This window comes from Grampus griseus (genome assembly GCF_964374135.1).
Source record: "Grampus griseus genome assembly, chromosome: 2".
In the NCBI taxonomy this organism is placed as follows: domain Eukaryota; kingdom Metazoa; phylum Chordata; class Mammalia; order Artiodactyla; family Delphinidae; genus Grampus; species Grampus griseus.
This window is the reverse complement of record NC_139018.1, coordinates 73,701,273-73,721,566: the sequence shown is the minus strand read 5'-3', so window position 1 is coordinate 73,721,566 and position 20,294 is coordinate 73,701,273. Positions and strand designations below refer to the sequence as shown.

Sequence of the window (20,294 nt, the reverse complement as noted above, 5' to 3'; positions counted from 1 at the left end):
CTCGCCATTAAGTCTAGTTCCGTTGTCTCTGATTCAGGAAGTAGCCGATTCCCTACTTACTCCTCCCACAACAAGGAGCTACTGCCCCTACTGGGTCGCGCGCTTTCTCCTCCCCTCAAACCCCTTGAGCACTTTCTCCCGCCCATCTGTCAATCACCGCGCTCAGCTGTCCAGTGAGCGGGCCAAGGGGGCGGGGCCACCAGGGGCGTCGCGTGACGTCTGCAGTCAGCCAGCCGCGGAACCGGGAGATGAGTGTCGAAGGAGGCGCGTGACGGAGAAGCGGTTGGCCGACTCCGCGGCGGCAGTCGTTGTAAACAAGGCCTCGCGCCGCTCCGGGCCCTACGACCGCTCCTGGCTGGTGGGTGGTCTCGCGCGGGGCGGTAACCGCCGGCTTTGTGGGAGGTGCTTCTCGGCTTTTTCCCTGCCTACCCCCGCTTAGTGTACACACCCCCGGTACACCACGTGGGCGTGAGGCAAGGAAGGAGGGGGGCTGTAGGCCGAATTTTAACCTCATTGGTTGTTGCTGCCGCCGGCTTTCGCAAGGGAGTTCTCTGATTGGCCGATAAGGGGGGCGTCGGGGGGGGGCTCTGACTCCTAAGGCTTCTGATTGGTTAGATGGGGTAAGCTAATGAGGCGCTTTCTTCCGCGAGGGATTTTGATTGGCCGGCCAGAGAGGTTACCTGGGAATCCACCCCCACCCCAGGGACTTTGATAGGTGAGTTTGAGGTAGAAACTGAGAAATTCCTCTTCAAAGGATTATTACTGGTGAGCTAGGGTCGTGCCCTAGGCTTCACTCTGCTTTTTTTGCTTCACAGGATCGGGAAAGGTTTGTGTTCCCGAAGCCTTGGGAGTTGTTACAGGCTAAGGAGAAGGGATCTCAGTCTCTAGGAAGGGTCGCCCTCCTAGAGACAGCTACTATCGTATCTCAGGACGCTCTGGTGTTTCTAGAGCAGGCTTTGCTTTCACCAAATCCAAGGAGGTGACAGGAGGAGTCCCTGCACAGGACTTAAGGATGCTGTGACCAGAAGATGGGATCACGGAACAGCAGCAGCGCAGGAACTGGGTCCGGAGACCCTTCCGAGGGCTTGCCCCGAAGAGGGACTGGCCTGCGTAGGAGTGAGGAAGAGGAAGAGGAGGATGAAGATGTGGATCTGGCCCAGGTACTGGCCTATCTCCTACGCAGGTAACTTACCCCCTGGTGTTTCCCCACCAGGTGCCACCACAGCCCCTTGATCCCAGCTCCAGTCAGGGGAGTTACAGAGAATAGGGAATGAGATTAGCCCAGGACAGCTGTTCTGTTTGAGCAGAACAGCTTTCCCTGCTGGACACTCTCCGCACTCAGCTTCATACCCAGTAAGAGTGGTTCTTGCCTAGGGAGGGTCAACAGGATGGCTGGCTCTTGTGTTTGAGGGGACTGTTCAAGGTAGTCTCTCTACCTATGACTACACAAATGTAACCTATTTTCCAAGTAAGTTAAAAAAAAAAGGGGGGTGGGGGGGTTCCCTGGTGGGAAGGGAGTGATGTGAGGGGTGAAGAAAAGAGTTAGGGAAGTGGGTGTTGAACTTAAGTGAAGTTATTGACACATGATATGAGGCCACGTGGATTTACTTGAAAAACAAGTTTAAATTAACCTAACTCTAATCCTGTTCTTGAGGAAAGAATGCTTTGAGGGAAGTGACCACCAGGAATTGACTGGAAAGGGGTGCAGCTGGCTTTGGTTCTTAGCTGTGGCTCCCTGGGGAGAAGACGAGCTTGGGAATCCCTTCAGAAAACCACGTTCTATGCTGGACTCCTTGGGCAGAGGCTCAGAAGGAAATGCTCTCAGAATTTTTAGCTCTCTGGGAAGTCAATTTAGTAGATCTGTCAACATCCATGCAATGTTGGGGTTTTCTACTCCTGCTGCAAGAGTGAGAATTAGTTTCCCAGTGTGTCTTGTAGGAGACAAAATAACAGCCAAGGTCTAGTCAGCCTCAAACCTCAAAATGGGGACAGTATGAGGGTTTGAGGACAAGGTGGTCTAAGAACTACATAGCTATTGACTCTGAATTTGGTTGATTTGGGGAAGGGATCCTCCCCTTTATCACGGGGGGGTCTCTCCACAGAGGCCAAGTGAGGTTGGTGCAGGGAGGAGGTGCAGCAAATTTACAGCTCATCCAGGCCCTCTCGGACTCGGAGGAAGAGCATGACAGTGCCTGGGATGGTCGTCTTGGAGACCGATACAACCCACCCGGTAAGACGAAAGGCAGACTGAGACATAATATCAGAGGACTTCCGTTAGAAAGCCTTTTTCTAAAACTAACTTCGGCAAAAATTGAAAGAAAAAGATGAGATAATTCAGGGAATGAGGGAGTCTTTGCAGCCCCAGTATATTCAGTCACATTGAGTAGACTGAGCACAGCTCTGCTAACTGTCCTCTGAGGCTGGAAAAGACCTAGGATGAAACTTGTGTTTGGTACTCACAGTGGATGCAACCCCTGACACACGGGAGCTGGAATGCAATGAGATCAAGACACAAGTGGAATTGGCCACAGGGCGGCTGGGGCTTAGGCGGGCAGCCCGGGAGCACAGCTTTCCTCAAATGCTGCACCAGGTAGGCCTCTCTACTTCCAGCCAGCCTGGCAGCAGGCCTATCAATGCAGCCAGAAGCTACAATCCCAGAGAAAAGGGAAGTAAACTTCCCAAGAATGCCTCAAGTGCTGGAGCTGGAGAGCTCTTAGCCAGCCTGAGCTGGAGTTTGGTGGGACATACTACTGTGTGCGGGGTTCGTTTCTGTAGCAAGAGCAATATTTTTGGAGGACGGGGGTTGGTGTGGCTGAAGTGGCCCTCTGTTTCTGCTAGCAATATTCCCCAATCCCTTCCTTTAGAGAGAACGGGGCCTCTGCCACCAGGGAAGCTTCTCCCTTGGAGAACGGTCTCGAATGATGTCTCAGTGAGTATGGGGCTTGGTGGAGAGGTTCCAAGGGCCAGATAGGTCTGATTTCCTAAACTGTGAAGGGATCAGTGTTAAAGGATCCTCAGGGATATTAAGTTTAGGTTATGTGGGGTTGAGGCTTTGAGAGTGAACAAAGTGGAAAAGTATAGCAATTGAGAGGATGATAGAATGATTCAAAGAAAGGGGCTTATACCCAAAGCCAAAGGGAAGAATGCCCTTGTACTCACATCCAGCTCTGTTAGGATTCTGCAAACTGGGACATTCCCCATCCTGAGCTCCCCTTACCCTCACTTTCCCTCTGCTTCCCAGCTTCTTGCCCAATGATCTGGGCTTCACTGATACCTACTCTCAGAAGGCTTTCTGTGGCATCTACAGCAAAGATGGTCAAATCTTCATGTCTGCTTGCCAAGGTACCAGACCCTAGTCCTACCAACTGCCCTAGAACAACAGACGTTCTCCCTGACTGAGGCTAGAAAGCCCCAGACCCAGGGAGCTCAGACCCTGGCTTAGGGATGCTTAGCTAGAACACATCCCATGATCAAGGGAAGATTCCACAGATGAGTGGTGAGTGAGAGAGATCTGATCTAGGGAGGATTCCAGGAGGGTGTTCCCTAATTCTGCCTGATCCCCACTCACACAGACCAGACAATCCGACTGTATGACTGCCGGTATGGCCGCTTTCATAAATTCAAGAGCATCAAGGCCCGGGATGTAGGCTGGAGCGTCTTGGATGTGGCCTTCACCCCTGACGGGAACCATTTCCTTTACTCCAGCTGGTCTGATTACAGTGAGTGTGCCCCAGACCACCATCGTCTCTTCAGCCTGGGACCTGAGGTCTCCAAATGCCCATCTCCTCCATGCCATGACTCCACACCTTCTCCTGGGCAGATCACTCCCAGGGTCCAACATCCTTCCCTTTTGTTCCATCTCCTCCCTAGCTTCACTTCCACCATCCTAACCTCAGTCCTGAAAGATTCTTGTTTCTCTTGCTTCTCTTAGTTCATATCTGCAACATCTACGGGGAGGGAGACACACATACTGCCCTGGATCTAAGGTACTGGCTTCCTTTCCTGGTTAGACTCATCAGAAACTTCTCAAGGAAGGCTCTCCAGGAGCAAACCTCTTGAACTGGAACTCCTGCTTAGAGGGAAAAGTACACTGGTTGCAAGTTTCTCTTTGTGGATTCCTGGGAGGGGACCACCCAGCCTGTCAGCCAGAGGACCAGAGTAAAATAGATGGCTGCAGGATTCTTCCCGCCTTCTCACTGAGGTGCTCCACGTTCTGGCACGTGCTGGCACGACTTCTTTTTCTCTCAGCAGCGTGCCCCACGGCCCTCATCAGATTCTGTATAGATTAACCAGGGCTAAAGGGAAGTCCACTTAACGCAGCTCCTCCTTTGCTCTTTTCAGGCCAGATGAGCGTCGCTTTGCTGTCTTCTCCATCGCTGTCTCCTCAGATGGGCGAGAAGTGCTAGGAGGGTGAGTGTTTGTGGGGATGCCTCTGTCACTTAATGAGATAGGAGTTCTCCCAGAGACCAGCTCTGCCGTTACAGAGACTGCACTGGACACCTGTACCCAGGCAGCTGTGCAGAACAACCAGGCCTTCTCCGGGGCCAAGGTTTATGAGTTGCTTCACTTCTCACTCACAATTTCTGCAGCATGAGATGGGAGGTCTCAAACCTCCTTGCAAACACAGCTAACTCTTCTCTCACCTCCTGTATAGGAAGAGAGAAGGGCTCTCCCCTCAGCAGGACTTTGAGACAACAGTCTCTCCAGAGCACACGTAGCATGGGTCCTCTCGGTCTTGGCTCCAGAACCCTCTTTTTCCGTTCCCTTTCAGGGCCAATGATGGCTGCCTGTACGTCTTTGATCGAGAACAGAACCGACGTACCCTTCAGGTATTGCTCCTGAGACTTGAAGCCTCTGCCTCCTGGTGCTTGGCCGATTGGAAGACCTAGAAAGACCTAGCCCCCTTCTCCCCTAGATTGAGTCCCATGAGGATGATGTGAATGCGGTGGCCTTTGCTGACATCAGCTCCCAAATCCTGTTCTCCGGGGGTGACGATGCCATCTGCAAAGTGTGGGATCGACGCACCATGCGGGAGGATGACCCCAAGCCCGTGGGTGCGCTGGCTGGACATCAAGATGGCATCACCTTCATTGACAGCAAGGTGGGCGTAGAGTCAGGACTGCACAGCCAGGCGACTGAGGTTGTGATTGTCCAGGAGGGTGTCAGAGTGGACGGGTGTGGGAACTCGCCAAGCTCCTCATTAGCCAGGGTTTGCAGGAGCTGGAGTTTAGGGAAGAGGTTTAAGCCACGAGAAGGGAGGTCCATCGGTACCCACCATCTCTCAAGGAGCAGGGCTTTCTGTACAAGAAGAGTAGAAGACGATCTGACCCAGTATAGAACAGGAGCCCAGCCAGCGCCCCAGGCAAAGAAGGGGAAACCTAGCCAGGGTGTGGGGTCTGTGGTAGGAAACCAATGGTGAGGCCCACCTGGATGAAGAAAGAGGCAACCAAAGTTAAAGGACCAGGGTTCATACTCCTGAGCTGGGGAGGGGGAGCTGGACTGACAGACACTGACATCTGCAAGCTCCGATGCTTCATTATCCATCTTGGGATTCACAGGGAGACGCCCGGTATCTCATCTCCAACTCCAAAGACCAGACCATCAAGCTCTGGGATATCCGACGCTTTTCTAGCCGGGAAGGCATGGAAGCCTCTCGCCAGGCTGCCACACAGCAAAACTGGGACTACCGCTGGCAGCAGGTGCCCAAAAAAGGTGAGAGCGGATGTAGAACCCGAGATCTGGAGAGTGAAGGGTCGGGGGTGATAGTTAAAACATTTAACCCCTGGCAAGGCCTGGCATGGGCGCCGTGGATGGGCCAAAGCCTGGAGCCCTCCCCCTTGCCAGGCATTAACTCTTCGTTTGCTGAACCATGGGAGAGCCAGGGGTTCTCAGTGTAGGGGCTGGGGATCCCTCCAAACGTACGAATGCAAAAGTATTTCAGCGTCTTGACCATCAGCAGAGCCGTATTGGTGTGTATCAGCTGACTGTTAGATGGGGAAAGAGCCACCAGTTGGGAATTGAAAAGGCGATTGTCTTTGAGCATCAGTCTTTGCTGAGGACCAGTGATACAGGGGAATCCAGACTCCCTAACCCAGGGCTCACCCTGCATCCCTCCCCAGCCTGGCGGAAGCTGAAGCTCCCGGGGGACAGCTCCTTGATGACCTACCGGGGCCATGGGGTGCTGCATACCCTCATCCGCTGCCGCTTCTCCCCCACCCATAGCACCGGCCAGCAGTTCATCTACAGTGGCTGCTCCACTGGCAAAGTGGTCGGTAAGGACGGTGTCTGAACAGGGGGTCTCGGGAAGGGCAGCCGTGTTCCCCTGGCATTCTACCTGTAACCACCAGCGACTACCTTAAGAAGCCCAGTGACAATTACAAGTGAAATTTCATTTAGCCTGGAGCAGGGAGGCTTAAACGGAGAAAGAGAAAACATTCTATTCATCAGCATTTTAAATTAAGAAAAGGAACACAGAATTCTAGTCAGTAAATACACTAGATTGCCAAAAATATACTCAGTTCTGTTTTTCAGCCAGCCAAGGGAAGAGATTGCAGATGAAAGGTAGGAGGGAACAGAGACAAACAGAATGACACAAGAAGACAGCAGCAAGTAGTAAAAGATGTACAGCCACTGAAGTAGGAGGAATGCACGAAAAGAAACACACAGTCACAGGAGCCTAAGACAGTGCCAAAGCTAGGGAGGCCCTGACATGGAGGCCTATCCGGGGAGAGAGAAAGGTGCACCCACGTCCAGAAAAGGAACAGCACGTTCACATGTCTGTGGAGACAGCCCATTGTTCACTTTTGTGGTGTCTTCCATATCTTGTGGGCTTTTAAGAAAATGGCTACTTTAAAGCCACATTTCATTTTCTTAACTGTAGACCCTGTGACATTTAGCTAAGGGCCAGAGATACCCAAGCTCTGCTAGACCATACCCTCAACCTGAGGTAGGGAAAAGAAACTAACACCATCCTCGGGCATGGGCTTTGCTCCCCTGGGAAAACGGGAAGTTGTCTGAGAGGCAGGTAAGTGATGCTGCTCAGAGAGAGATGAGGGGTGGCTCGAAGGTCTTCTGGCGGCCCCTCTCCACTCTGGCCTTTCCTGGACAGTGTACGACCTCCTCAGTGGCCACATCGTGAAGAAGCTGACCAACCACAAGGCCTGTGTGCGTGACGTCAGCTGGCACCCCTTCGAGGAGAAGATTGTCAGCAGTTCGGTGAGGATGCTGTGGTTAGGGGGGCCAGTGTGTGTCTGGGACTTGGACCCGGGAGGGAGCAGTGCCTCCTGACTACTTGCCACCTTCTGCCCCGCAGTGGGACGGGAACCTGCGTCTGTGGCAGTACCGCCAGGCTGAGTACTTCCAGGATGACATGCCAGAGTCTGAGGAACACCCGAGCACCCCTGCCCCAATGTCCCACCCCTCTACAGCCTTTTCCTCACCCCAGTAGATCTGACTTCCAGCCCCATTCATGGGTGAGCCTTTTGACATCTCTACGCCTCCTCCCTTTCTCCCTTCTGGGGGATCTTTGGGGAATCAGTGGCATTGGGTGGGGAGAAACAGAAGCCCAGGCTTCGGCCCTCTAGCTAAGCCCCGGGAGGGAGATCCTCCCCTTGGGGCAGAGTGGTCTTCTCACGTGCTCACACCCATCAACTTGGGTCTCCGTCTCTGGTCAGGGTCTGGCAGGACTGCCATTATCTGGTCAGCAGGAGTAACGTCCTGAGTGTTTTTAATCTTGTTTGGTTGTTAAGTCTTAGCTCCTAGAGTAGATGCCTGGGGCCAGGTCTGAACTGAACCAGGCCCATTGCCCAGGCCTTCGCGCGTTGAGGACTAAACTGGTCAATCAGGGCCAGGCGTCCTTGCCTTTCTTCCAGAGGTCCTAATGGCTAGAGCTCTAGCCCCTCAGGGGAGGGGGGAATGGGGAAGGTGTGTCCTCAGCACCCTCCCTGGCTGGGAATTACGTCTTCTCTCTCACGTGTCTGGGTCTTTGGGGTAGGCAGGCTGTGGTGTGAGAGGCTCCGTGTGACCCCACACAGGGCGGGCCCTCCCCTCCCCGAGTGTTCCCTCGTGCAGGAGGCCAGCAGCTTCGAGGAGGGATGTTGAAGTAGGACTCCTTCGTCCTCTCACTGGCTTTGGCTCCCTCAATAAACTCTCTGTGGGAACCTAGCTTAGTGTCCGTCTGTCTCTCTCTTCTTCCTGTCTGAGATCTTTTATCCTCTCACTTCAAGAAAACAGTTTCAACAGAGCCTTCAGATATGCTCCTCTGTGGGAGAAAACACTGCTTTGATGCCCCAAGATGAACGGAAATACCAGAATCATTAGTTAACTGAGCTTTGCAACAGGGAGTCCCTCACCAACCTCAGAAACTTCCCAGCAAGCAGAAGTAGAGATAACAGGAAATAAACACATTTTAGATGAGAACCTGGAACACCCACATCAGCTCTGCCCTGGAGCTGGTCCAGTCTATGGAAGGAAGTAGCCCAGAGCCAGAGAGCACCTGGTGGGCACTGATGCCAGGTCCCATCTGGGCACTTCACACTTAGAACCTTATCCACCTCACAGCCACCCTTTTTTTACAGGTGAGGAAATGGAGGTGTGCAGAGGTCAGGCACCATGCCCCAGGGCAGACCCATGTTATGGTCAGTAGGGGAGCAGCTCTGATTGATCTTCCCCATTATCTCTAAGGAACCTGGATGCACACCTCCAGGGGGGGTCTTAAAGACACAGCAAGGGGTTAAAAGATGTACCTATTCAGCAGCAAAGCAGGTAGTTTTAAAAGAATAAAGGGACTTCCCTGGCGGTCCAGTGGTTAGGACTCTGAGCTTCCATTGCAGGAGGCCCGGGTTTGATCCCTGGTAGGGGAACTAAGATCCCACATGCCTCGCGGTGTGGCCTAAATAAATACATAAATAAATTTTTTAAAATAAAAGAAATTGTCCAGATGCTTGGCCTCCATATGCTCTCTTTCCTCCAGTTGATCCGCTTGCATGAAACTGTCATGCAGATCTCCTTTCCCACCAGCCCTTTTCGTTCCCCCTCTGCCTCTTCATCCAGAGATGCCAACCTGTCTCACCCAGAACTGTTTTACCTCCAGGATGCCAAAGGTAGAGGCCAATTAAAATTATTAGTGTCCTCAAAGCCTCATTTAGTCAAGGCCCCAAGGGCCATCTATTCTTCTCATTAAGAAATGCATTTCTGGGCTTCCCTGGTGGCACGGTGGTTAAGAATCCACCTGCCAACGCAGGGGACACGGCTTTGAGCCCTGGTCCAGGAAGATCCCACATGCCGTGGAGCAACTAAGCCCATGTGCTGCAAGTACTGAGCCTGCGCTCTAGAGCCCGCGAGCCACAACTGCTGAGCCCGCATGTCACAACTACTGAAACCCGTGCACCTAGAGCCCATGCTCCGCAACAAGAGAAGCCACCGCAATGAGAAGCCCATGCACCGCAACGAAGAGTAGCCCCCGCTCACCACTACTAGAGAAGAGCTCGCGCGCAGCAACAAAGACCCAATGCAGCCAAAAATAAATAAAATAAATTAATTTTTTAAAAAAGAAACCTTTATAAGTTCCATTTGAAAAAAATGCATTTCCAATACAATTTTAGTTTATTATTAATTATCAAACTGTGTGGAATGTTTGTTGTACAAATAATACATTTTGTACTACTAACAATTTTGAAATTTGTACTAGTAAAAAATAGGAAATTCAATACAGAAAAAAAAGTTTAACCTTGTGATCACAGGAAATGTGTAAAAATTGTTTCAAATTATCCTTTTGGCAGAGAAGTGTGATCAATGAAAGACTTTCAGGCATAAAAACATTAGGATAATTTCTGTGGGGAAAGAATGGAAGTGTTATTTCTGACTCTTAAGATCTTGTCACATGTTTTTAAATGAAAAACTGTGAGGTATATAATCACAGTAGTGTTTAGATTCCATTGGATATATTTAAAAGAGTGATAAAGATAGCTTTATTTTTGAAATGTCAACATATACGATACACTGGAAATTATGTCCTTTGCAACTATTTAAAATTACAATGTAAAATTTTGTGTCAACTTAAAAACGTGTGAGTGCTTCTGTAGGTCTTCAGGTATAGGATCCCTGAGCACAGACTATGTCAAGGTGTGGGCTGTAGGATCTGCAAGGATCCTGGTTGGTTAATCCATCTTGGTCAGTTTGCAGATGATGGCACTGAGGACCAAGGATGGTTAGTTGATTTTCTCAAAGTCACAGAGTTGGGCCAGAACCCAGGTGCCCTTTCTTGCTCATTCCTTTCACTACTTCACGGGCCTCCACTGTGCTCTGAGATCGCACCACCAGTTTTGAGGAATGAGGAAGGAAGACAAAAAGGGATCTCAAAACAGTTACTGAATATCAGGGACTTCCCTTGGGTAGGTTGCTCACCGCCCTATGGGTCCAGCCTCAGTGGTAAGGCTGGGAGGCCAAGTCCCAGGATAATTGGTTGGGGGACACAACCTTAGGATTTGATGGACTCCAGGCTGGGGATCTTCCTTCTAGTGTCTCCACCACCCACTATCACCTGGGAGTGAACCTGATCTTCGGGGCTCTGAGAGTCTGACCTGGGCGGGGTGGGGGTGACTTTGGCTGACTAAACAGAGACAGGCAGACCCAAACAGGCTGTGGCCAAAAACATCCCATGTTTCGGTCGTGGCCCTGAAACATGAACTAGGACATGGTTCCAGCCTAGAGGGTCAAGGAGGCACAGGACTAACAGGGAAGGACACAGGCTGCTGTCAGGACACACACCCAAGGCAAGAACACTGCTGACGTGGCAGCCCTCCACCCCAGCCTCTTACTGCCCCCCGCCCCTCTCCCCCGCCTGCCAGCTGCCAACAGGGCTCTGCCCTGTGTCTGCTACACCTGTCACTGTCTGTCCTTGTCCAGGGGGAGCCCCATCAGCCCCTCCTCAGCTGCCCAGCAGAGCAAGCTGTTAGTGGGGAGGGGAGGGAACATGGAGCGGGGGCCGGCGGTGGGGGCAGGGCGGGGGACCGGGGCCCAGATCTGGGCACTGCTGGGCTGCTTGGTCAGGGTGCTGCTCTGGGTGGCCTCTGCTCTGCTATACTTTGGAAGCGAACAGGCTGCCCGCCTCCTGGGCAGCCCCTGCTTACGGCGCCTCTACCATGCCTGGTTGGCAGCAGTGGTCATCTTCGGGCCCCTTCTGCAGTTCCATGTCAACCCTCGGACCATCTTTGCCAGCCATGGCAACTTCTTCAACATGTGAGTCCACTAGAGGCCGTGGGCGCTGGCTCCCTGGGCTCTGGGATCCCAGCTCCCTCCTCCAGGTTTCTGTGCTCTTGCCAGTCCAGGACACTAAAAATAGGCTAGGAGGTTGAGGAGAAGGTCAGAGGGGGAGGGGAACAGAGTCATGGGGGTACAGGAGCAGCGCCGAAGAGGAAACATGGGCCCTAGAAGGCTGAATGGGCTGCTAAGGAGATGGCCAAGTTCAAGTGCATGGGGGGAGAAGGGGGAGAGGGCCCAGGAAACAGAGAACCGGGAACGACAGATGCGACTGGAGGCAGGGCCGTGATGGGAACGTAGAGCAGGGTGGGGAGATGGGGCTGAGGGGGTCTCAGCAGCCCTCCCTCTTCTCTGCCACAGAAAGTTTGTGAATTCAGCATGGGGCTGGACGTGCACCTTCCTGGGGGGCTTCGTGTTGCTGGTGGTGTTCCTGGCTACACGGCGCGTGGCAGTGACTGCCCGGCACCTGAGCCGCTTGGTGGTTGGGGCAGCTGTGTGGCGGGGTGCCGGCAGGGCCTTCCTGCTCATCGAGGACCTGACGGGCTCCTGCTTCGAGCCTCTGCCCCAGGGCCTGCTGCTCCGTGAGCTGCCGGACCGCCGCAGCTGCCTGGCGGCCGGCCACCAGTGGCGGGGCTACACCGTCTCCTCCCACACCTTCCTGCTCACCTTCTGCTGCCTGCTCATGGCCGAGGAAGCAGCAGTGTTCGCCAAGTACCTGGCCCACGGGCTGCCCGCCGGCGCACCCCTGCGCCTTGTCTTCCTGCTCAACGTGCTGCTGCTGGGCCTCTGGAACTTCTTGCTGCTCTGCACCGTCATCTATTTCCACCAATATACTCACAAGGTGGTGGGCGCCGCGGTGGGGACCTTTGCCTGGTACCTTACCTACGGCAGCTGGTATCATCAGCCCTGGTCTCCGGGGATCCCGGGCCATGGGCTCTTCCCTCACCCCCACTCCAGCCACAAGCATAACTGAAAGAAATAAAGGCACTTTAGGCCTGGCTCTGGCTCTGCTCATCATTGGGCTGGCGGGACCTGCAAAGGGTGGGAAGGGTAAGAAGAGAGTGTGATGGTCGCCAGGTTTCCTCAGCTGTCGCTGACCTTGAATGCCCTTGTGCTTGATCGCTATCCCTCCTGTTCTTTCAGTCTCCTAGTCCCTGCAGACATCAAGCTCTTTGGGGCTCTGATGTCAAGGACTGGCACTGCCAGGTCGGGTAGCAGTGCCCTTAGGTATGGGTGGCATTCCCACTGAGCAGATGCTCCATCTCCAGCCTGGTTGATTTGTTTTCCCTGCCTCCAGCATTGAATCCCCCTCTGCCATCCTCAGGAGCCTGCCTATCTGGGCACCCTACTCACAGTCGCTTCCTACCCTGTCTTCCCGTAGGGAGTCTATATGTGCTCATTTACTTAAAAGATGTTCATTAAGCCAATGTGAATAAGAAAGACAAGGTTTCTGCTGTTTGGGGGCCCATGGGTTACTGCCTGATGATAAACTCATAAATAATAACAGCAAACACTTGTGCTTACTGTGTGTTGGGCACCATTCTAAGTGTCTATAAATTCGCGCATATTTAGCCCTCACAACACTATGAGCTAGGGCTGGCAGCGTTCCAATTGTACACTTGTGAAAATGGAGGCACAGAGTTTAAGTAACTTTTTCACAACTAGTAAATATCGGAGCCAGAATTATTAACCCAGGCATTATGGGTCTGTTGTCTGTGTTCTAAGTCGGGGATCAGCAAACAACAGCCCTCCTGTGGCCAGTGTTTGAATGGCCTGAGAGCTAAGAAATGGTTTTACAATTTTAATGGTTGAAAAAAAATCAAATAAGAATATTTCTTGACAGGTGAACATTACATGAAATTCAAATGCCAGTGTCCATAAATAAAGTTTTATGGGAACTAGCCACGCTAATCCATTTAACTGTTTACCTGCTACAATGGCAGAGTTGAGTAGTTCCTACTGGCACTACAAAGTCTGAAATATTTACTATCTGGCCTTTTATGGAAAAGGTTTGCCAGTCCCTGGTCTAAACCACACTATCCCCAGAAAATAAACCGGCTAATTTCAGAAAGATAGTGCTATGAAGGTACTAAAACAGGCTGCTTTCTAATAGACTTGGAGGGAGTTCCTTTATAAGGAAGATAGAGTTCTCTCTGAAGAAGTGACATTTAAGCTGAGAACGGAATGACATCCTGAGGCAGGGGAAGGGGAGTATCAGGCAAAGGGATTAGCAAGGACAAAGGCCCTGAGGCAGGAATGAACTTGTTGCAAACAGGTTTGAGAAACAGCTGGAAAGTCCAGGTATTTATAACTGAAATGAAAGAGGGAGAAAGCAGTGGAAAGTGAAGTTGAAGGGGAACAGGTGCCAGACAGGCCTTTTGGGCCAGGAAAGTCCTTTGGATTTCATCCTAAGGTCAACAGGAAGCCGAGAAAGTTTTAAGCAAGAGCAAGGTGGAATCCTGCTGCTGTGCGGAGAGTGGGTTACAGAGGAATGGAGCCCACAAGGGTCATAAGAGAGCTGACCCTCTCTTATGACCCTGTGATGGGGCGATGCCAGAGTCTGAATGTCACTGAGCCAGATGATGCCCGCGGAGCCAGGGGTCCACGCTGGCAGGGCAAAGGAAGGGAGGCCAGGTCTTGCTCCAGCACCGAGAAAAGAAAGAAGAGAGCCAGATAAGGCTAATCACTGTCCCAGGACGAGCAGGGAAAGAAGAGAGCCAGAGGGCTGTCAGGAGGCAGGGAGATGGGAGGCGGGGAGTTCAGAGGTGGGCAGTGGCCTTGGGGCCGGGAGGCGGGGGTGTAGAAGGCAGGGCGGGGAGGGAGGAGGTGGGTTGGGCGGAGTCGGTAGGCGGAGAGTCGAAAGACTGGCAGCGGTGGGGAGGCGGGGAGGCGGGGAGGCGGGGAGTTCAGAGGTGGGCACTGGCCTTGGGGCCGGGGAGGCGGGGGCGTAGAAGGCAGGGCGGGGAGGGAGGAGGTGGGGTGGGCGGAGTCGGTAGGCGGGGAGCCGAAAGACTGGCAGCGGTGGGGAGGCGGGGAAGCGGGGAGGCGGGGCGCTGGAAACGCGCCTCTCGGGCTCTAGGGGGAGCCGCGGCTGGGCCGCCTCCCTGAGCCCCTCAGCTCCTAGCCTTTCTCTGGTCTGTCCCCGCCTCCTCCAGTGCCTCCACTCCCACTACCCAGGAGGGCAGTGCGGGGAGCGAGTGCTGCTTTCGCTTTCCCTTCCCCGTGCCCACTCCTCGCTCCGCGTGCGGCCCTAGGCTGCCGCCCCGGCCATGGCCACGCTCAGGGTCCTGCCCGAAGCCCAAGCCAAGGTGAGCGCTGTGGGTTCGAGGAAGGGCCCATCAGGGAGGCGTGGCCCCGAGAGGCTGAGGGCGTCCGTGACCCGCTCCCACCCAGCCCCCCGACTCGAGTCGGGGTCAGTCATCCGAACCCTCGTGAGCCTCCGTGCCCAGAGCACCTGAGCCCGGGGAGCCCGGCCAGGTCTGCCTGCCGGGAGAGAGAGAGGCGAGGCGGCCGAGGTTCAGCGGGGTGAGGTGAAGCGGAGCGCTGGCGTGGAGGGGAAGTACGCTGGCCCCGGGCCCAGGCCCACACACAGACTGGGAGCGGACCCTGCCCTGCCACCACAGGAGGCCCCGGAGCCCACTCCACGGGGCACTCCGCCCCTTCCCCAGTCGCAGCGGCTCTCTTACATCCCTCCTCCCACAGCCCAGGAGACACTAGGGATGTTTCCGCTTGAACCCTTCGCCCTTCAGCTCCAGGAATGTTCTCATTTCCCAAATCCCGCCCCACCTGGGTCCACTCCACCCTTCCCCAAGTCAGACCCTACACAGCCCTAAGGATCCTTGAGTCCTTGAATAGACTGGCCATAAAGCCAGTTGTCTGAAGGGCTGCCTGTGTCCCACAGGTGGATGTGTTCCGTGAAGACCTATGTGCTAAGGTAAGACCTGACCCGTCATCACCCCACCCCTCCCTACCCAGTCCCACTGCTCAGCCCTTCCTTGCTGGGCAGTGGCAGCCCTGCTTCACTGCCTAGGAGGGGCATTTGATTCTGACCGCCATCCTCCCCTACCCTTACCATACACACAGACAGAGAACCTGCTCGGGAGCTATTTCCCCAAGAAGATTTCTGAGTTGGATGCATTTTTAAAGGTACTGGGGCTGGGCAGGGAGTAGAGAGTAGGGGCCAAAGGGAGAGCCTGCTGGGCCATGAGAGTGAGGAGGTGAGAGCCCGCCCCTGCCTCCAGCCCTTCTACCCCCCTGCACCAGGAGCCAGCTCTCAATGAAGCCAACCTGAGCAATCTGAAGGCCCCGCTGGACATCCCAGTGCCTGATCCAGTCAAGGAGAAAGAGAAGGAGGAGCGGAAGAAACAACAGGAGGCAAGTTGGCAGGAGCTGGGAGGAGGGACCCAATATGGGGAAAATCAGCCTTAGGCCTGCCTAAGAGACCCCTTCTCCCTACAGAAGGAAGACAAGGATGAAAAGAAGAAAGGGGAAGATGAAGACAAAGGTATCACTATGGTGAAAGGGACTTGTGTCTCACCTCCCAGGAGCTCCTCCCTAAGGATGCCTCTTCCCTGCCCGGCACGGTCCCAGTCATGTGACTGACCCAGTGCCCACCTCCTAGGTCCTCCTTGTGGCCCAGTGAACTGCAATGAGAAGATCGTGGTCCTCCTGCAGCGCCTGAAGCCTGAGATCAAGGATGTCATTGAGAAGCTCAACCTGGTGAGCCCTCCCACTTCCACCCCCACCCTTTGTCCTCCTTCGTCCCTGCCAGTTGGGCATGGCACCTGCCAGGTCTTAGCAGGAGAGGGCACAGCAAGTGAAGCCAGAATTCCAGGCTTTGGGGTTCAGGACAGACGTGGCATACTTCCACCCACCGTGAGCAGGGATACAAAGGAGGACAGGAACCTGGGAATTGGGTTGGGGGCTAATGGGGTTTCAATGCCGTTCCCTCCTCCCAGGTCACCACCTGGTTGCAACTGCAGATACCTCGGATTGAGGATGGGAACAATTTTGGAGTGGCTGTCCAGGTGAGGACACTGCCCCACTCCTCTGCCCTCCTTATTTCTCCCATCCATGCTGCTTTTACACTTTCCTCCTCGCTTTCTTTCCTCAGGAGAAGGTGTTTGAGCTGATGACCACCCTTCACACCAAGCTGGAAGGCTTCCACACTCAAATCTCCAAGTGAGTGATTGCCCACTGCTCTGCCTTTGGCTGGGACTGAGGCTTGTGCTCCCTCCTCCCCCTACTCCACACCCTTCTACTTCCCACAGGTATTTCTCTGAGCGAGGTGATGCTGTGACCAAAGCGGCTAAGCAGCCCCACGTGGTAGGTGAGGCCCAGGTCAGGGTGCATGGGAGGAGGGACACCTTTGAAGTCAGGCCTGACCCGAGTCTCCCACAGGGTGATTATCGGCAGCTGGTGCACGAACTGGATGAGGCAGAGTACTGGGATATCCGGCTGATGGTCATGGAGATCCGCAACGCTTATGTGAGGAGGCGAGGGCAGGGGTGGGCAGAGGCAGCTTTCCCAGGCCACCCACTCCCTGACCCTGCGGGCTGGGGGTGAAGGGTATCAAAGCTCAACCTCTCCACAAGGCAAGAAATGGGGCACAGAGCCACTGGGGACCTGCGGCTGACCCCCACTCCTCCCTGGCCCCATAGGCTGTGTTATATGACATCATCCTGAAGAACTTTGAGAAGCTCAAGAAGCCCAGGGGAGAAACAAAGGGAATGATCTATTGAGAGCCTCCTCTCATTCTGTGATTGGTCCAGCAGAGACCTTCCTGACTTTCACAGGAGACTCCAGACTTTCCCCACCTTCTGTCTGTTGAGGTTTCTCCCTCACCTTGCCTCCCAGGCACAATAAATCTAGTCATACCATTGCCCAACAGCCCAAGTCTCTTTATTGGATCCTGAGCCTCCCCTCTGGCCCTGGCTCAGGTATTTCCATTTGTGGGACCAACCCACTGGGTGATTTGGGCGTTGAGCTGCTGGTTGGTCCAATCCTCCCGGATGTCGTCAAGGTGGCAGTCAAAGTCCACAAGGTGCTGGTGGGCCCGGCCTGCTAGTAGTGCTCCCACCATCTGCCGTGACTGTTCCCAGTCCCTCCACATCACTCTGAAATAACAACCCCCATGGAGGTCAAACTCAGCAGGCAGAGGGGCCAGACACTTGGCAGAGGTTAGTTTCTAGAGAAGGACGCTTAGGGCAGAACCAAAAACAGGAGGCTCGGGAGCTGTGGGCTTCCAAGAAGAGGTGGAGGGAGTGGGGCACTCACAAGTTCTTGTCCTTGGGGACCCAGCAGAGACCATGGCTCTCCAGGACAATAACTGGGGGCACGTGAGGCTGTGGCACCAGTTTCTGATTATCCAACTGTGTGGACAAGGAAGGGCAGGTGAGGGTTTCGAGGATTCCCCCTTCCTACTTTCTTTCCAACTCCCCACTCTGAAACCCAAGCCTCACCATAATAAGTACTGCATCAGGGAAGAATTCTGCAATCTGCCCAGCGATTTTCAAGGCCAAGGGCCCAGGGCTGTGTAGAAGGAAGATCAGAGTTGTGAAGAGCCTCCTGTGGGCAGACCCCGTCCATCTGAGCTGGGCCTCCCAGAGCCCATAGACGTGGAGGCAGTGACGGCCTTTCCCTGTAGTTGGCCTGGGGGCATCAGGCCTGCCTGACTGCTTCGTGCAAGACTTATGCTTGAGCGCTGTGGGAAACAGGTGCTCAGACACTGCTGGTGAGAGTGGAAATCTAAGATGGTCTTTTTGGAGAGTACTTTGGCATAACCATCCAGATTTATATTGTATGTTAACCCAGAAACCCTACTAACGAAGAATTTACTGTAATAATAGGACAGTGTCTGTAATAAAAAAAAAATTGGAAACAACCTCAGTGTTTAATGTAAGGCACTAAATAAATTATGGTACATCCATGTTCATACTGTATAGCTGATAGGGTAAGGTAGATATTAGTGTAGGGATGGAAAGATGTCAGATATTTATTAAGGAGAGAAAAGCAAATTACAAAACAGTATAATTTGCTCCAACTACATGACTACTGTATACGTAGATAACTTTTTCTGTATACAGTGGACCCTTGAACAATGAGGGGTCTAGGGGCCACAGAGCCTCCCGCAGTTGAAAACCTGCAGGTAACTTTACAGTGCGCCCTCCCTATTCTGGATTCTGCATCGGGATTCAACCAACCTCGGATCCTGTAGTACCGGAGTACCTATTCAGTGAAAAAAGTTCGCCTATTTGTGGCCCCAGGTAGTTGAAACCGGTGTTGTTAAACGGTGAACTGTATATATAAAAAGAAACTTCCTTTTTTTAGAAGCTGCTGGTTGGGCTTCCTTTGTGTTTTCAGCACTTGGGGGGATCTCAGTTACAGCAGGTGTCAGCCTGTTATTGTCCTTCCCACCCCACCGCAGCTCCTCCAGGAAAATAACATTTCTTTATATTTTCTCACCGCCTACCCAGCCTAGTAGGTACCTTAGCTCTACAGTGGCTAAGCCTTGGATGAAGGAAAGATGGAAGGAATGACCAAGAGGGGCTCTCTTGACATCCCCCACCCCATAATCCTTAGCCCTCTGCCTCTGGCTTCCCCACTCACCTCTGGTCGTCCAAAGCTGCATTGGCATGGTAGTACCCTGCCACTACCAGCCCGGCCTGCGCGCCCCACACATCCACCTGCCATGGGAAAGCGCCGTCAGTAACTAAATCGTGCCGCCCGCCCTATGGGTGCGCACTACTGCCAAGAGGCCAGGGTTGGCCTTGGGCTAGGGGTGTTGGGGGGTTTCGCGGTGGTCGGTGGGCGTCCAGCGGCGGCACCTGGTTGAGGGCGACCTCCAGCATGACAGACAGGGCCAGGTGGCTGTGGAACAGGGGCACACAGTCGGTGAGGCACAGGCATTCTCTCGACCGCGGCGCTGGCGCCAGCAATAGCCCGTTGACAGCGGCGTGCGGGTAACGGGCGGCGTGCAGGCACATCTTCACGTAGGCCCGGGCCGAGATCTCCACCTCCCCCATGGCGAGCGGGGCCCCAGCTCGCGTCCGCGAAGCCCCCTCCAGCGCCCCCAAGCCCTCCTGGGCCCTTCCCCGTGCCCCCTCACTTAGGTTCGACGGTGACGCTGACTTGACTCGAAGGCAGCCCGCCGGCTCCGGCAGACCTCAGCCCGGCGCCCGGCCCCCGGCCCCCACCCGGCCCGGAATGCAGGCGGCCGGGATTGCATGTTGCAGCACAGAGCTCCGCCTCCCCCGCCCCCAAGCGGCGGCAGCAGAGCTGCGCCTGCCTTGGGGACACATAACCAGAGCTCCAAGTCGGACCGGCTTCTGGAGTCCCGCCCACGTGGTGCTCTTTGATAGGCTTAGAGAGTCTCGTTTTGCCAAATCAGCATCCAACATTGTCCCGCCTTTGACTGTAGAGAGCTACCCGCACGCTGATTGGCTAGGCTACCCCACTTCGGCTCTTGATTGCAAGATGGCTGCGTCTGTTACCTCTGCCTCCCGCCCCTACAGGCCCCGCTGTGCCACCTGGGTGGTGCCCGCGCCCCTCATCTGGTGTCTCCCCGAAACGCGGAGCTTCGAATGTCGGTACGTAGCGGACAGCTTGGCTCCAACTATGGAATGAGTGGATTGGTACTCTAGAGCGGCTTTGTCACTTACTAATAAGCCGTGTCACTTTTGCAACTGCAGGTTATCTGGCCCTTCCTTTCCTCAATGTAATGACTGCAGAAACAAAGACGGCATTGGCTGAAGGAGGAGGGTAAAGGTCAAAAAGAATTTTATTGAACCATCCTTCCCATAATGTCCTGTAGTATAATTTCCTTCGCCTTAATGCCTTGGAAGCGTTTTTGCCCCTCCCAGCCCTTGAGAAGGAGTCCAACCATTTACCCATAATTTTCCCAGTGAAATCTCATTCTCCCTCCAGGTGTGCTCTGAGCTGAAGAAAGGGTTGTGCCTTTCTTCATTCCCTGACCTCAGCCTCAGAGCTTTCCCCCAGTCTCTCCAAAGCCTGATTATTCCTATAAGGGCTCTGCC

General features: G+C 54.0%; 4 protein-coding genes across 10 annotated transcripts; 3 read left to right on the top strand and 1 right to left on the bottom strand.

Annotated features, from left to right (window-relative positions):
- The first annotated feature begins 193 nt into the window (after positions 1-193).
- Positions 194-9,445, top strand: DCAF11 (DDB1 and CUL4 associated factor 11). 6 transcript variants are annotated; one of them, XM_082648569.1, is made up of 16 exons: positions 194-358; positions 651-715; positions 816-1,160; positions 2,103-2,230; positions 2,463-2,590; positions 2,865-2,929; positions 3,242-3,342; positions 3,573-3,719; positions 3,932-3,986; positions 4,342-4,410; positions 4,772-4,829; positions 4,916-5,101; positions 5,559-5,712; positions 6,120-6,272; positions 7,109-7,215; positions 7,313-9,445. In XM_082648569.1, the coding sequence occupies exons 3-16, from the start codon at positions 1,138-1,140 to the stop codon at positions 7,445-7,447; spliced, it is 1,509 nt and encodes a 502-aa protein (XP_082504695.1). In that variant the 5' UTR covers positions 194-358; positions 651-715; positions 816-1,137; the 3' UTR covers positions 7,448-9,445. The 6 variants fall into 6 exon arrangements, with proteins under 6 accessions (XP_082504695.1, XP_082504696.1, XP_082504698.1 ...); XM_082648570.1 differs by having other exon boundaries at positions 816-1,183; positions 7,313-9,444; XM_082648572.1 differs by lacking the exon at positions 651-715 and having other exon boundaries at positions 977-1,183; positions 7,313-9,444.
- A 1,502-nt stretch (positions 9,446-10,947) lies between these two features.
- On the top strand, positions 10,948-12,266 carry FITM1 (fat storage inducing transmembrane protein 1). Its single transcript, XM_082649541.1, has 2 exons — positions 10,948-11,238; positions 11,620-12,266. The coding sequence occupies exons 1-2, from the start codon at positions 10,973-10,975 to the stop codon at positions 12,230-12,232; spliced, it is 879 nt and encodes a 292-aa protein (XP_082505667.1). The 5' UTR covers positions 10,948-10,972; the 3' UTR covers positions 12,233-12,266.
- Positions 12,267-14,400: 2,134 nt separating this feature from the next.
- PSME1 (proteasome activator subunit 1) lies at positions 14,401-17,140 on the top strand. The gene is made up of 11 exons (XM_082649478.1): positions 14,401-14,567; positions 15,161-15,193; positions 15,343-15,405; positions 15,523-15,633; positions 15,718-15,763; positions 15,881-15,978; positions 16,218-16,286; positions 16,373-16,440; positions 16,530-16,584; positions 16,660-16,746; positions 16,920-17,140. Exons 1-11 carry the CDS (start codon positions 14,529-14,531, stop codon positions 16,998-17,000), a joined length of 750 nt encoding a protein of 249 aa, XP_082505604.1. The 5' UTR covers positions 14,401-14,528; the 3' UTR covers positions 17,001-17,140.
- On the bottom strand, positions 17,135-19,518 carry EMC9 (ER membrane protein complex subunit 9). Of its 2 annotated transcripts, XM_082649480.1 has the most exons (6): positions 19,367-19,518; positions 19,086-19,128; positions 18,868-18,944; positions 17,721-17,790; positions 17,536-17,630; positions 17,135-17,375 (listed from the first exon to the last, which is right to left on the bottom strand). In XM_082649480.1, exons 2-6 carry the CDS (start codon positions 19,107-19,109, stop codon positions 17,195-17,197), a joined length of 447 nt encoding a protein of 148 aa, XP_082505606.1. In that variant the 5' UTR covers positions 19,110-19,128; positions 19,367-19,518; the 3' UTR covers positions 17,135-17,194. The 2 variants fall into 2 exon arrangements, with proteins under 2 accessions (XP_082505606.1, XP_082505605.1); XM_082649479.1 differs by lacking the exon at positions 19,367-19,518 and having other exon boundaries at positions 19,086-19,356.
- Between the last annotated feature and the right edge of the window lie 776 nt (positions 19,519-20,294).

Bases quoted from the DNA above. Each gene is read 5' to 3' on its own strand.
- DCAF11 (XM_082648572.1), top strand. From the start codon at position 1,029: ATGGGATCACGGAACAGCAGCAGCGCAGGAACTGGGTCCGGAGACCCT. The intron at 1,184-2,102 runs GTAACTTACCCC...GTCTCTCCACAG, and splicing joins CTGGCCTATCTCCTACGCAG to AGGCCAAGTGAGGTTGGTGC. The intron at 4,411-4,771 runs GTGAGTGTTTGT...GTTCCCTTTCAG, and splicing joins GGGCGAGAAGTGCTAGGAGG to GGCCAATGATGGCTGCCTGT.
- PSME1 (XM_082649478.1), top strand. From the start codon at position 14,529: ATGGCCACGCTCAGGGTCCTGCCCGAAGCCCAAGCCAAG. The intron at 14,568-15,160 runs GTGAGCGCTGTG...TGTGTCCCACAG, and splicing joins TGCCCGAAGCCCAAGCCAAG to GTGGATGTGTTCCGTGAAGA. The intron at 15,194-15,342 runs GTAAGACCTGAC...CCATACACACAG, and splicing joins GTGAAGACCTATGTGCTAAG to ACAGAGAACCTGCTCGGGAG.
- EMC9 (XM_082649479.1), bottom strand. From the start codon at position 19,283: ATGGGGGAGGTGGAGATCTCGGCCCGGGCCTACGTGAAGATGTGCCTG. The intron at 17,631-17,720 runs GTGAGGCTTGGG...TTGTCCACACAG, and splicing joins CTGATGCAGTACTTATTATG to TTGGATAATCAGAAACTGGT. The intron at 17,376-17,535 runs GTGAGTGCCCCA...TTGTTATTTCAG, and splicing joins GTCCCCAAGGACAAGAACTT to AGTGATGTGGAGGGACTGGG.
- FITM1 (XM_082649541.1), top strand. From the start codon at position 10,973: ATGGAGCGGGGGCCGGCGGTGGGGGCAGGGCGGGGGACCGGGGCCCAG. The intron at 11,239-11,619 runs GTGAGTCCACTA...TCTCTGCCACAG, and splicing joins CATGGCAACTTCTTCAACAT to AAAGTTTGTGAATTCAGCAT.